The sequence below is a fragment of the Hibiscus syriacus genome, unplaced genomic scaffold (assembly GCF_006381635.1).
Source record: "Hibiscus syriacus cultivar Baekdansim isolate YM2019G1 unplaced genomic scaffold, ASM638163v2 tig00110888_pilon, whole genome shotgun sequence".
NCBI classification, from domain to species: domain Eukaryota; kingdom Viridiplantae; phylum Streptophyta; class Magnoliopsida; order Malvales; family Malvaceae; genus Hibiscus; species Hibiscus syriacus.
The window spans coordinates 709,851-726,092 of NW_024062898.1; the positions used below are offsets into that span (position 1 = coordinate 709,851).

The following is a 16,242-nucleotide window of genomic DNA, read 5'->3' on the forward strand; positions in this document are numbered from 1 at the left end:
TTTTATTCAATTCCTGCTTAAATTACAAAACAAAAAATTAGCCTAAATTGTAACTGTAACTCCAAATTCTACCTCACTATCAAAGTAACTTAGCATTCATAAAATCGCTTGAGAGTTTCAGCATCTCCTCTAGAATTCCAAACCTTAAAATCTAAAAAGAACTAATCAGATATAATTTAGTAAACAAAGAAGAAGAAGAAGAAGACAACTAAAGCTATTCATAGATTAGAAACAAACCTAGAGTTTCAGCGGATTCAAATCAAAAACGTAGATTCAAATTTCGATCTTTTTTCCCTTTTTGGGTCTGCAAAGACTGCTGAAACGATAACCATTAGCCAACAGTATTATTGGTCGAAAAAGTTTAGAAACCGTTGATTACTATTGTACCAAAATGAACTTTGATTTAGCCGAGTTTATAAATTGGAAAAGGAAATATATTAGTCGTAACGTACAGGAAGAAGAAGCTCAAGTTAGATGCAAATATGGAGTTACACCCATCATTATTGAATTTTATTTTATCTTTTATTTCATTTATTGTACCTTTAATTTTTTTAATTTAACTTTGACATTATTTCTATTTTAGTCACTTCACCATCAAATAAATTATCGCGTTATGACATGGCCTACGACCTAAAAATAACGTCATTTTTATATCACCATACTTCACTACATAAAATGTTAAATGAAGAAGAAAGAAGTATGCATCTGTTCTTGGCAACAGATTCAACAATGACAAAAGCTGACATTGTTAAAACCTTCAATGCGTCAGTGTCCTTCACCACTCATTCCTAGGTGCGGAAACTCAACATGAGAAAGATTGAAAAATTGAACTGAGTAGTCCGAATGTTGAAGAAGGTGATTATATTGCTGTTTTGTAGATCATTTCACCATGTTAAGAAGTCGGGAAGTTATGTTGTGCGGCGGTTAAAAGACGGCTAAAAAACGGTGTGAGTTGTTAAATAAGTAACCAGTTAAAATATAGACCGGTTATGGTTATATTATTTAACTGGAAATATTATCAAATACAGTAACATATTAGGTAGCGCTTATATAATAAAATAGGTTAATTAATTAATTTATTATTATAACATATTAGGTAAACGCTTAAAATGTTACCAATGATAACATAACCGGTTAATTACTAAAAACATTATTAAACACAATAACACATTAGGTAGCGCTTATATAACATAATATGTAGCGCTTATATAATAAAATAGGTTAATTATTTAATTTGTTATTACAACATATTAGGTAAACGCCTAAAATGTTACCAATGATAACATAACCGGTTAATTACTGGAAACATTATCAAGCATAATAACATATTAGGTAGCGCTTATATAACGTAATAGGTAACGCTTATATAATAAAATAGGTTAATTACTTAATTTGTTATTACAACACATTAGGTAAACACTTAAAATGTTACCAAAGATAACATAACTGATTAATTACTGGAAATATTATCAAGCATAATAACATATTAGATAACGCTTATGTAACAAAATAGGTAATTACTTACTTAATTTGTTATCAGTTATGTTAAACTTACCTTAGGAATAAATGTTAACAAAATTTAAACTACCTATTACATTAAAATACCTACCGGTTTTTTTGAAGGCTGCTAATACTGTAAACGGTAAAAAAATAGTGTTACCTATTACATTAAAATACCTACCGGATTTTTTGAAGGTTGCTAATAATATAAACGGTAAAAAAAATAGGCGCTACCTATTACATTAAACTACCTACCGGATATGTTGAAAGTATCGATTTCATTTAAATAAATATCGAAACTTTTGGAATTTAAAAGAAAAACAGTAATAGCTCCTATAAAGTATCGATACTTTATAAAAATGTATCGATACTTTATAATATTACAGGTAAAAATATGACAAAACCAGTTTCATTATGACAAAATCGGTAAAGAGCTACCTGATATGTTGAAAGTATCGATATTTTATTAAAATGTATTGATACTTTACAATATAACATGTAAAAATATGACAAAACCAGTTTCATTATTACAAAATCGGTAAAGAGCTACCTGATATGTTGAAAGTATCGATCTTTTTTATAAAAAAAATGTATCGATACTTTACAATATAACAAGTAAAAATATGACAAAACCAGTTTTATTATGACAAAACCGGTAAAGAGCTACATGATTAATCCTTTTTATAAAAATGTATTGATACTTTACAATATAACAGGTAAAAATATGACAACCAGTTTATTGTGACAAAACTGGTAAATAGCTACCAGATATGTTAAAAGTATAGATATTTTTGTACATGTATCGATACTTTGTTGAAAGTTATGTAATTTATATTTCAAAAAATTTTAATAGTGCTTTATGTTTTCCACCTACAATATTAATTTAATAATTTCATTTACACAAAAATTTATTTCATTGTTTAGATATTTTATAAAAATTATTTAGAATTTAAATTTAACAATAACCAAAGATAATAATAAATATATAATATATATGTTTATTATTTTTAACTTAATAATAATATATACCGTAACATAAAAATAAATCATTAAACATATATAATTACTAAATTAATATCTTAAAACTCACTCAAAATATAACCCTAAATTAATGTTTTCTACATTAAAATAAGTATGGACACTTATATATATGTATTGATATTTACCGATAACCAAAGTTTACCGGTTACCAAATTTTTAATAATTTTTCTTGTTTTCTACCTAAAATATTATTAGTCTGTCAACATAATAGATAACGCTAAATCAAATTTATTAAAAATATTTTAATATATCTAATAATATCGTATATTAATCGTATATTAGTTTGACTTTCCTACAATTCCTAAGAAGTCATCCTCCAAATGGTTTAAAAGAGTGAGTGAATCCATCTTTAAATTGGAGGAGGGATGCCTTGAGACTTGCCAACAGTCATGTCAAAACAATACAAGAGTAATAGTATTCTATTTCTTTAACTCTTTAATCTCTTTCCTTAGTTCTTACATATCGATTCCCCCATATTTACTGTCGTTCGGATTGCTTTACCTTTTCATCTTCTTATAATAATTCTAATTGTTCATCCGTAAGCAAACATTTATTTCTGTTCTTTTTCATCAAGAACAATAAAAAACCATTTTTCTATGGATTTGATTTGAAACTATAGGTTGACGAGTGAATAAATAAAAGAAGTTCAGATTTTATCACTTGAGATCTCTAGCAAGCTTTCGATGGGGATGAGTTTAAATTTGTTTAAAGTTCATAAAAGTTTTCATCGTAGATCGAGCGATGTTAGAGAGTTGGGAATGGAGGAAATGTTTGGGAATGGAGGAAATGTCATGAAAGAAGAAGAAGTTACCTGTAAGACGTGGAATTCTTTTATTTTTGAATTGTAAAATCATATTTATGTAGATTTTTTTTTATTTTCTTTCTTTCTGACCTGGAATATAATAATTATATATTAATAAAAAAGCCACAGCATCCACTGTTAGAGAAAAAATACAGCGAGTGACAAAAATATTTTATCTGTAAAGTTTAGTGAGTGAATTGAAAAAAAATAAAGGTACAGTGAGTGAAATAGGGGAGAAAATAAAATTTAGTGATAATTAATACAATTTAACCAATTTAATAATAATTTTGTAATAATTATTTGATATTAAAATATTGTTATATGTTTATTTATTTGTGTCATATTAATATTTACTTTTACGTTGTCATGTTTTTATAATATATATATATATATATATACATATTATTTTTCATATATGTTTATTAAATATTATTTTGTTGAACAAACTTGAATTATTAATTTCTTTTTTATTTTCGAATTGTAAAATCATATTTATGTAGTTTTTTTTATTTTCTTTCTTTCTGACCTGGAATATAATAATTATATATTAATAAAAAAGCCACAGCATCTACTGTTAGAGAAAAAATACAGTGGGTGACAAAAATATTTTATCTATAAAGTTAAGTGAGTGAATTGAAAAAAATTAAAAGTACAATGAGTGAAATATGAGAGAGAATAAAATTTAGTGATAATTGATGCAATTTACCCAATTTAATAATAATTTTGTCATAATTATTTGATATTAAAATATTGTTATATGTTTATTTATTTGTGTCATATTAATATTAGTATTTATTTGTGAGCAGATCGAAAAGGTTTGAAATGAAAAAAATTCTTAAACTTAACTCGATTAAAGTTTAAACTCGAATCTGAACTTTAAATACATAAAAATCTTACTGTATTTTTAAAAAAAAATCAATACATAAATATTAATATTATTAATAATTTATTTTTTAAAAAATCTTAATATATTATATTTTCGAGTTTTTCACGAGCTATTCGAGTCGAATATTAAGTAGATCGTTTCGACTCGTTAAGAACACGAGTCGAGCTCGAGCTCGAGTCAAATTTATTCAATCTGAATATTTATCAAGCTTTGATCAAGCCGATCTTGAATAGTTTGTGGTATGTAGCCCTACTTCAAAGTCAAAATCTCCCAAATCTTTTTCCAACAAGTTTTTTCCTCTGACCCTAACATCTTCCACTTTTAACCGGTCATTTTATCTATCCATCCCATTAAAGAGAAACTATGTATAGAAAATACAAGTGGCCCCCGAGTTATTATTGCTTAACCAACATGAACCGACAGTTCTTGTTAAGGTATTGGTGCGATTAATATATGGTTTTTATACAAATTGATTCGTCAAATAACGGTTTTTTTAACCCAATAATCCAGACAGGTAGATTATTTGACCTAATAGGGCAACAAAAAAATTTATTTTGGGATATAAAGTAAATGCTATAATGCCCATGAAATTCATCATACTGACGTGACGAATTACATATGATATACTTTTTTAATGGGTCGTGTCACGTGAGTCTTACAGTCTAATTATTTTAATATATTTTTATAGTAAAAATAATTTTTTTGAAGTTTTTAAAAGTATTAAAAAAATATTATTTTATTGTTGATGGAACTCATCATGTCGGAGTGATGAGTTCCAACGGGTATAAGTTTGAATTTGTTGACCATTGGATTGACCTTTGTTGAACGAACAATTTCAAAAAAATCAATGGAACTCGTCACACCAGCATGACGAAGTTCCAACGGCTAAAAATTTAACATACATAACATACTCCTTTCATTTCTTACACACAAAACACACTTTTCATCTTCAATCTCTTACACAATAAACTTCTTTATTCTAAAAATCCAATAGTGCTCGTTTCTATGTTAGTGGCATCTATTCGGAATACATTTGGTTATATGCTGACTTATTACAAGGCATGGATGACTAAATAGAAAGCAATGACCTTGTTGTATGGTGATTGAGATCAGTCATATAATGAGCTACCACGTCTGCTGCAAGCAATGAAATTTTTCATCCCTGGAACCATTGTTAGGTAATATACTTATCTTGCAGTCACGCTTGAGGGAGACGTTATCCCCGGGAAGAGAATTTTGGTGGCTTATTATGGTCGTTTAAGTCAACTATCGAAGGGTTTAGATTTTGCAAACAAATGATTCAAGTCAATGACACTTTTCTGTATGGGCTCTACAGACACGTCTTGATGATAGTCGTTGCAAAAGATGGAGACATAAATATTTTCCCCATTGCCTTCGCCATTATTAAAAATGAATCGGAGGAAACTTGGAATTTCTTTCTCTCCAACTTGCGTTCTCATGTTGTCACTTAAGATGGGGTTTGTATGATATCATATCGATCATCTAGGTTGTTAAGCACAATTTCTAGACCCGAAAATAGATGGACATCTCCGCACGTATATCATGCCTATTGTATACGTCATATCGCGTCAAATGCAATGAAGATGTTTAAGCGGAAAAAGATCAAAAAGGAGATTATCAACATGGGTAAGTATTAAATCATTTCTCATCAATTAGTTTTGTTTCATTTAGTTATTTTTTTATTTCACAATAACATTTAATTTATTACTTTTTAGGGTATGCTTTACTTCAACCAAACTTCCGTGCACGACTTGAAAATTTTAGAAGATACAGAGATGATGTGTATGAATTTGCCGCTGAAATCTCTAAGGAGAGATGGTTACAAACATATGATGTTCAGGGTCGACGTTACGGCCATATGACTACCAACCTTGCTGAATGTATCAACTCAGTGCTGAAAGCGACTCGACATCTCCCGATAGCAAGTATTGTTAGGGGTATTTACTTTAGGTTGGGTAAAGTATGGGCAGAAAAAAGTGCACAAATTGATGCCATGATCAACTATGAGAGAAATTGGGCTCTAGATTTAGAGAAGGCAACACAAAAGAATCAAACACATGCGACATCGATGTTTGTCCATAATTTTGCCAGACTTGATTATGATATCGTTGTCTAAGCACTAGTTCGACCACATGAGGGAGGTAATTCTACAACATATACTGGTAATCTGAATGAAAGATGGTGTGACTGTGGTCGATTTCAAACTTTTAGGTTCCCATGAGCTCACACTGTTGTTGCATGTATACACATCAATGTTGACCCATACTTATATGATGATGACTATATAACTTGCACACTATGCGCAACATTTACAGTTGTGAGTTCATGTACCTCCCAAATGAAGCATACTGACCTACATGCACAATTTCTGAGGAATGGTTGCCAAATCCTCAATTGTGTAGGAAGTTACGGGGTTGACCTGAATCTAACCGAATTCATAGTGATATGGATGATCCGCAAAGAGATCCAGGTCTACCCAAACTTTGTGGCCACTGCAGAGATGAAGGTCATAACATAAAACATTGTGCACATCTTCCAAAATATCGAGTTGAACGCTAAAATAGGTGTTACAAAATATTAAGTACTTTAACTATGTATTTTTTAACTATGTTTTTAACTTGTATTATGTTAAACCATGTTTTGTAATATTTTAATATAACAAATTAAGTAAAAATGTTTTTGGACTTAATTGAATTTGTTCAAAGTCTTCAAAAGTTTTTCAAAAAATAATTCAAAGTTCACGTATTAAGTACATATACTATTTTTGACAGTATCAATATTATATGAATATTATCAATATTGTTCATCTGGTACCGATACCCTAAGAAAAAAAAGTATTTATACTATCTAGGTAGTATCGATACTATAAGTTTGCTCATATTCCAGAATGCAAAATAGATATAGATACCCAAAGGGGTACTGATACAACTTTACATAGTAGTATCGATACCATTTTCACAATATTGATACCGTCAACCCCAACGACTAGTAACAACTAGTTTTATTTAAAAATAATAAAGGAAGTATCGATACCCATAAAAGGAGTACCGATACTACTTGTACTTTTATAAACTCCACTAAATATGACTGAAATTTTTGTAATTAAATTTTATTACTTATCAATGATTTTTTATACAATTAATTATTGAGTACAAAAACTTAAATAAACAAATTTATTACATATATTTGTGCAATTCTTGCCGATGTCGAGGAGTGGTATAATAGTAATGACGTGGTGCTCGTTGATTTTGTCGTGGTCATCCACCTTCATCTTCTTCTGGTTCCGGTGTACTGAACATTACTCCACCACTTTGATTTACATCTTTAGGTGAAAACGATGGAGTATTCAAGGTATTTGATGTCATCACCTTAAATTGAGATTGTCCGTGATGAAGAAGATGATCCCATGGACCTCTTTCTTCAGATTCTGAGAAAAATTATTGTGAATGTGGCACTTGATCCAACCCACTTCCTTCTTACGCCAGTTGACTCTCCTTCGATGGTTGATATGCACCATATCCACAATAACTTTCTTGCGACGAATAATAATTCGTAGAAGCATAAGATGAATATGATGATTTTTTCCATATTTTGCCTTTATTATTTCCCACTCGGACCGCTCCTCCGGCATTGTCAAGTATGGTTTTCCATTTGCTTCATAATTTTGGAGGTAGGGAGAAATATTGAAATCAAAATCTTTGGGTTGTACCTTAGAACGATTAGACAATCTTAAATGTCTATTTTCCATTGATGTATGAATGTAGCATGCTTCCTTGGCCAATTTTCTCTATGCTTCCCACGCGCATTTATTTTATGCAAATAGTCAATGTTAAATATTGACATTTCTATCGGTTGATGAAACCCAAATTGTCTCAAAATTCTATCGGCGACATGAATCTCAACAACTGTGAAATGAGGCAATGGTTTTTACGACACACTATATATCCGCTCCTCCAAAGAACATTGTCAGTAAACATCGTTGGATATCCGAATCATAATAAGACATCCAATTAAACTGTCAAAAGTATTATGTTTGTATAATTAAATAATTATTATTACAATTTCAAAGTTAATGCAAAAAATATTAAAATTTACCGCATGTCTACCGGCGATATCAATCCTCATCCGAATATATACTTTGGTTGCAACTGACAACTTTGTATCGGTTATTCGATGTCGCCATCTAAAAAATTACATTATTTATTGCCATTTTCAAAATATTTAAATAAATATTATAAAATATCAAAACTTTAAATATATAAATTTACCTTGTGGCAAGAGGAAACTCTATAGGAACGGATGTAATAGGCATCATAAACGGGAGACGATACCACGCCCATGATTGGAGCAAAACTAAACAACCCGCTACATCCGCTTTTTTTCCTCTAATAACTACGGTCGCCTTACAGAGTTCACGATACAAAAAAGCCAAAATTACAGAACCCCAACTATATTGGTGACATACAGCAAAATCCTCTATTACCGGAAGATATTGGGTGTGCACCAAATTACCCGATTTTTCCTGTAACAAGATCCCTCCAATCAATTTCATAAGATATGATCGAGCTGCATATATCACCTCTTGCTCCGTTGATTGTTCATCTACTTTAAATTCTCTTTCTAATCACGTCATCCATATCCGCAACCCATCAATGATATTGGTTGGAGCCTTCTTTCCCAATAAATTTGAAATAACATCATTTAGCGAATAAGTGTTGCGAAGCACCAACGGCATACCATTAATCGGAACACCAAGTTGATACACGACATCTTCCAATGTTATCGTCACTCGGGCCTCCAACGCTCAATCAACGACGATATCAGTGTCGTCATCACCTTAAAATTCGCGAAGAAACATTACTCCATATAATCCGAATCGTGAAAAATATATCACCATCCGCTCATGTGGCTCTTCATTTGTCATTCCTCGATAATGAATGGCTCATTCTTCTCGCTACAATTTGAAGATAAATTATTTAATACAATTACATAAATATTTATTATTAATACTATAATTTTGTCAAAACTAAAATGAATTTAAACGAATTAAATTTATCGTAGTAAACTCAATCGACGAAATATGAACATCATCAAGACGTAACATTTCTTCTCTTGGGGCCATTTCAACACAAAATCTTCAAGACAAAAGTTTTTACTCTCAATAGAATGTTTGATTCCAAGTGAAAAATCAATCTAATCCAAATATATATTTATACTACTCTACCCAACGGCTATAAACGGCTTGTTTTTTTAAATTGAACATAGCAGTTGGAACTCGTCACGCCGGTGTGACGAGTTCCATTGATTTTAAAAAAAAATTATCCGTTCAACAACGGTCAACCCAACGATCAAAAAATTCAAAATTATACTCCTTAGAACTCGTCACGCCGGCGTGACAAGTTTCATCGTAATAAAATAATATTTTTTCAATCCTTTTAAAAAATTTGAAAAAAAAATATTTTTATTGGACTCGTTACAAATATATTAAAATAATTAGAGGTTGTGAGACCCATGTGACACGACCCATTAAAAATATATCCCTTGAAACTCATCACGTCGATATGACTGATTTCCATGAGTACTGTAACATTTACTCTAGATCCCAAAATAATTTTTTTATTATCTTATTGGACCAAATAATCCACCAACCTAGATTATATGCCCAATTCTGCCCCCAAATAACATTCGATGGCTAATATTTTCATGGATATTACTGGTGCATGCTTATCCTCCCCCGAATAACATGTTTTCTAATATAATTTTTTATATTTTATTTACTAACTAATCAATCAAATAATATAAAAAATTAGAAAAGAGTCACAGTTACACAATTTTGAGGATGACATGAAATTTTCAAAGCCATCTAGAAAAAAACAGCTAAATATACTCGGAATGAATCATGAATAAATCAAACATGATCCCTTAATATAAGAGTTTTTGTATGTATGCTATTTTAATATAAAAAAATGCTTCGCAAACTCCAGGCCAACTACCCTTTGCCTCTTCATCAAGTGTCATGTCATGCCTTTCTTTTCTACATGCTTTACCATCTAGAAAATCTTGGACTTTTTTCCTACAGATTTTCTATAAATACTGAAACAAGCTTTGATTAAATCTACTAAATTTACTCTCCAAAAATATTTAAAATATAATAAATATTTATTCAATTTTACCTTTATTAGACTAAACTATAATAATTTGAACGTTAAAATATACATTTTAATATTTTAATGTTTAGTTCTGAATAATTTTAAAAGATTAATTTAATTTTTTTGTTGTCCTCGGTCAACTAATTCGGTTTGACCTGTTTTGCACATCTAATTTTAGTAGCTGAGTCTCTCAACGGAAATTTTCTGCATACATAAGGACTCGAACATGATATCATACTTAAGTGAAATCAAGTTGTTTACCACTTAAATCAATCCAGTGATATCAATTGAATTTTTTAATTATATTTCAATTTAATTGTTAACTAAAATTCATGTGAAAATACTTAAATTTAAAACCTAATAAGATATTTAAATTTATTAATTTAGATAAATAAATTTAAATTTAAAATATAAAATTCAATTTACTCAAAAACATCATAGATTTTGAATCACACGTGCGAGCCAACAGTAAAGTAAATAAAGCAAAGCAAGTTTCAAGATTGCCAATTAGAAACTTGTTCTCATATTAAAAAATTAGTTGTTTTTCGTATATAAATAGGTTCACAAGATTCTCAAAGTAACTTAAAACCATTGAACTCTCTTTTAGGCTTTACCTGTTATTTATGATCCGAAAGCTTCTGATGCAGAACGACAGCTCGGAATTGTCGTTTTGCCCCAGTTTCAGCATCTATTCCTCAGATAACAATAAGCTCGTTGAAATAGCCGCCACGGTTAGCCGGGACATCAAAAGCGACGCCGTTCCCGATGATGAAGAATTCGAGTTCGCCAATAATCTACACGAGAATCCTGAAACCTTCTCGTCCTTTCCAATCTTCAATCACGGTGATGGTGGTAATGACGACGACGACGTGGAAGAATCTATTCGAGTTCCGTTGAGGAAACTGCTTATCGGAGACGGAGATATTCTGTCCTCATCTTCATCGGAGGCGGACGAGCTTGAAGGACTGCCAACCGATATGTACTGTGTTTGGAAACCGAAACAATCAGCGGAATCGTCGCCGAACAGGTGTAAGAAGAGTAAGTCGACCGGATCATCATCTTCAAAACGGTGGCGTTTCATAAAGGATTTCCTTAAGAGAAGCAACAGTGACGGTAACGCCTCGTCTTCGTTTCTGAATTTTGATAAGAACGAAGAAAAAGTGAGTGAAAAAACAGCAAAGACGCCGACGATAAAGAAGAAAAGCGAAGGCGACGCCATGAAGATGAAGAAAGCAGAGAAATCGTCGGCGAACGAAGGATTTAACGTCAGAAATAAGACGTTGAAAGGAGGAGACAAACGACGGTCCTATTTACCGTATAGAAGGGACTTGGTTGGGATTTTTGCCAACGTTAAGGTTTAAGTCGAAGTTATCCTTTTTTTTTAATAAAATTATATCTGTAAAAAGGTCAGATTATTGGAAATGTAAATAATGTAGTATTAAATTTTGTTATGCTAAATAATTTGTTTTTAAAATATATAAAAATTCATAACTATATTACTCTAATAATTCATTTTTATAGTTTTTCTATTGACCTATTGCTAATTTTAAATATTTAAATTTCATTAGAAAAATATTAATATGAAAGCACTTGTGACTTTTTTCCGAGAAAAAGAATCAAATAGATCTAACAATATATCCACGATTACAAATGCTATATAAGTGTTAGATAAGAATAACTGAAAAATTAAAATCACAATTGCCTCCACAAAGAAAATTGAGTAAAATGTACTAAAGTTAAATCACCACTTATCTTTTTTAAAATAGAATGAACTTTTATTTATAAACAGAAGAAAAAAAAAATCCGTTCAAAACTGATGCTAGGAAGAAGAGAATAAAAATACCATATTTTTTTTTATTAAACTAAGATGATTATAGAATAATACATGTTCTAAATAATCTCAATCATTTGATAATAAACGATCAATCACTCTGTTACAACAGTTGGTGTTCGAACCCATGATCACTAAGAATAACAGTGATTCCCTTAACCACTGAGTTAAATTGGTTCGTGCTAAAAACACAATTTTTTTAGTAACTCTCTTGATTTTTGACTAAGTAAATCGTCTTGATTTTTTGTCACTAAGATGAGTTATTGGCACAAACCTCAATGGTTAAAGGAATCGTTGTTTCAAGGTAATGGGTTCGAGCACCAACGACGACAATAGGGTAATTGAGTGTTCATTGTTAAATAGTTGAGATAACACTATGTAATTACCTTAGCTTAATAAAAAAAATGAGTTATTGGTATATATAGTAATAATTAATATTATAAAACTGTTAATAAAAAAATAATATTCTAAAACAATTTATAAAAATATATTCAAATAGTTGTCATCTAGAAATTGATAATTCAATTTTTCAAAAGAAAATAATAAAAATATGAATGTAATAGTTACTTTAGAGAAAATTTATAGACTATAAACATTTGTAAATTTCATATATTACAAGTCACCGTTTTGGTCAAGGATATAGCTTAGAAAGGAAGAAATGGTTGTTAATTTAAAAAAAAATATATGTTTCAAAATATCAGAAGAATATAAGTATTTTTAAAATATTTATAATATGAATTTTAAAAATTACTATATAAAATAAAATTAAAAAAAATATGTAAATTTAATTCAATTTACATTAGATTGTATGTGTAAACATTCAAAATGTTGGGATATTTTAATGAAGCATGAAGAATGTGTGAAAGACACCAGGAATGGGTAGTTAGGTTGTTCACGTCTTTTTTTTTTCAAGGTCTGAATTTCATTGCCCTTGTATGTATAGTTTATATTTTCCGCTCTCTTTTCCTTTCACGTAACACTCTCGTATTAGACATAATAAAATTAAATTGTAATATTTGTATACGTATCATTTTTGTTCTCCATTTTTTGGGCTTTTAACTTCTAACATTTTAATTTTTAATTAAAATAATTTATGCTAGATATAAACTGTTTGTTTGTTAACAATAAACACATACTACTCATATTATATTTAGCTTAATATAAAAATAAGTGTCTGAATTTTGCATAAAAAACGTTTTAGTGCCTAAATATTTTTTCACTAAAAATAAGTGTTTATTGTTTCTAAAGTTATACATTTAGGTGTCCGCTATTAAAATTTATCGTTAAGTGACACATGTCACGTTTTAGTAATTTTGAGAATTTATTTAAAAATAAAAAATATTTTTTGTAAAAAAAACAGTGACGCACCCCGCGTGCTCCCTCTCCCCCTTCCCCTTCCCTTTCCCTTTTCCCTTGCCCCTGCCTCCTGCAATAGGTCGCCGGTCGGTCGGCGATGAACATCACCGCCACTCTTATCGACATTGAAGTCAACCTCTGATCAAATCCCCGGTGACCTTTCATCGTAAGCTGCCAGCGTTTGCTGTTGAGAAATGTTCGAAGTTTCATAGAATTTTAAGCCACCATCGTTATTTTTGATCGATTCTGACCAATCCCGACGTCCATATGCCATGCCTCACCACCATTCGAACCACTATCCAATTCCGCTCAAAACCCATCCTCACTATCGCTTCTTTGGTGCTCCTCCGGTGTTCCACCATGGTAATGGAATTAAAATGATATATTTTAGTTTTTTATTTTTTTATAATTTCATTAAAAGTTGGGGGTTCTTTTGTAAATAAATTAAGTTTTTTTAATTAAAAAAATATTTTATTATTAAAAAAATATAACAGTTGACACCTAAAAGTGTAAGTGAAAAAACTTTAAGCACCAATTTTTAGTGAAAAATTCTTTAGGCATCAAATCGTTTTTCGAGATAAAGTTCAAACACTTGTTTTTATATTAAGTCTTACATTTTTACATATGTTCAATTGATGACATTTAATGTATCACGTCATTTAAAATGATAATGTGACATGCATCATGTTACATAAAATGATGATGTGACATACATCATATCATCAATTAAACGCATATGAAAATTTTACGTTAATAACATGTATTGATCGTTAGTCAACTAACGGTTTTCATCCAACATAAATTATTTTAACCAAAAACTAAAAATGTTGGGAACTAAAGGTTCTAAAAAAATAATAGGGATAAAGTGGTCATTTGTGTAAATATATGAGTCTAAATTTATCATTATACCTAAGTATTAATATATTATTTTAAAATTATTATATGAATTTAAAATAAATTATTACAACATAAAAAATAATTAATATAAATATAAACATATAAATAAAAATAAAAAGATAATTTTTAATTATAGTAGAAAATAAGACTCGAATTAAAGTGAAATAATTATCTAACAACTAACTCATGTACACGTTAGGAAAAAATTGTAGAGGATGATTAGACGAATTTATTGGTGTACAGGGTGATCGATAAAGACATTAGAGAGTGACTATCTATAATGGTGGCTAAAACTTAATGATTTTTTTAAATTTTAAGGTTTAATATAAAAAGTATTTAAATTATACTTCATTTTAATTTAAGCATTTTTTTTTTCAATCAATGTAGATATATTTAACGCTTCTTATATTATTATTTTGAATGTCCACGTTGTAAGAACCTTTAAAAAATATCGTCAACCACTCAGAATATGATACATAATTCGTTTTTAAATTAAAAAATAATTTAAAAAACTTAAAATTATTATTATTTTTTTGAGGAAAAAAATTATAATTTCTCTAAAAACTCAAAAAGCGTCAAAATCTTTAATCCCCCACCGTTGCCACCTATTGATAGCCGCCTAGTCACCCATCGTCGATCATTACTCATGACTTTAATCTCCTAAAATCTCTAAATAAAAAGCACAAATCTCTAAATTCCAATTGAAAAGTGAGTGGGTGATTGTCGAATGTGATGATCGACATTAGAATTAAAAGTTTTGAAGGATTTTTTGGGAAAAAAAGTTAGGTTTTTTTATAATTGATGATTTTTTTGGAATAAAAATAAATATGTGTCAAATATTAATTAGTTGACTGAATTTTTTAACGATCATTACAACAAATGCACTTAAATAATGATGTTGAAGACGCTAGACGTATATATTAATTAAAAAAATTAAACACCTAAATAAAAAATGAAGTATAATTTAAATATTTTTTTATTAAGCCTAATTTTAATAAAAAAGATGATGTTTCTTTACTTTCATATCAACACACATTAACAGATGTAAGTATCAAATTACTATGTCATTGTCATTCAATAATTAACGAGACATTCAGTTAACCCTAGTGCTTGCTTCTCACTTTCTCTACCCGCCCTTGTCCTTTCTCTCTTTCCTTTTTTTTTTTTTTATATTTTGATGAGGATACAAACTTTAATGTTGATTTTAATTATGGATAATTTTTTATTTCGTAGTTTTCTTTTCTTTATATTTCTAATAAATCTATTTGTGTGACATGATTTTTCTGCTTTTATATATATTATTTTTTTTCTTTTGACATATTTGTTTTAATTTTTTCAATCGTTTGTCGTTTATTTTCTCACGGTTATATCTGATGTTACCACGACTAATCAAGATGACTTTCATTTGTTATACCACTGATATTTCTTACTTTGGACCCTCAAATTAGATTACAATACACAACCCACGATCGTAGATAGTTATCTCACGACATTCGACTCTGATTTGCATTTTGTCAGTAGTTTTTCAATAGCTAAATCTCTTGTTGTGATTTGTTTGTCGTAGTTTCAGATATGTTTGTATTTACATATTGTTCGAATTTTTCTTGTTGAATTCATATTTTTCTTGTATGATTATGATATGATCTTGAGTAACTAATTTCTTAATGATTTTAGGAGAATGTTTCAAGTATGTGCTTAGTTTATAATTTTTGTAATATAACTTTATTGCAATTTTAGATATTTTCATTTTCTTAATAAA

At 29.4% G+C, this 16,242-nt stretch overlaps 1 protein-coding gene across 1 annotated transcript; it reads left to right on the forward strand.

Moving 5' to 3' along the window:
- The first annotated feature begins 11,001 nt into the window (after positions 1 to 11,001).
- Positions 11,002 to 11,762, forward strand: LOC120144331. The gene has a single exon (XM_039158425.1). It carries the CDS (start codon positions 11,023 to 11,025, stop codon positions 11,758 to 11,760), a length of 738 nt encoding a protein of 245 aa, XP_039014356.1. The 5' UTR covers positions 11,002 to 11,022; the 3' UTR covers positions 11,761 to 11,762.
- Positions 11,763 to 16,242: the final 4,480 nt, after the last annotated feature.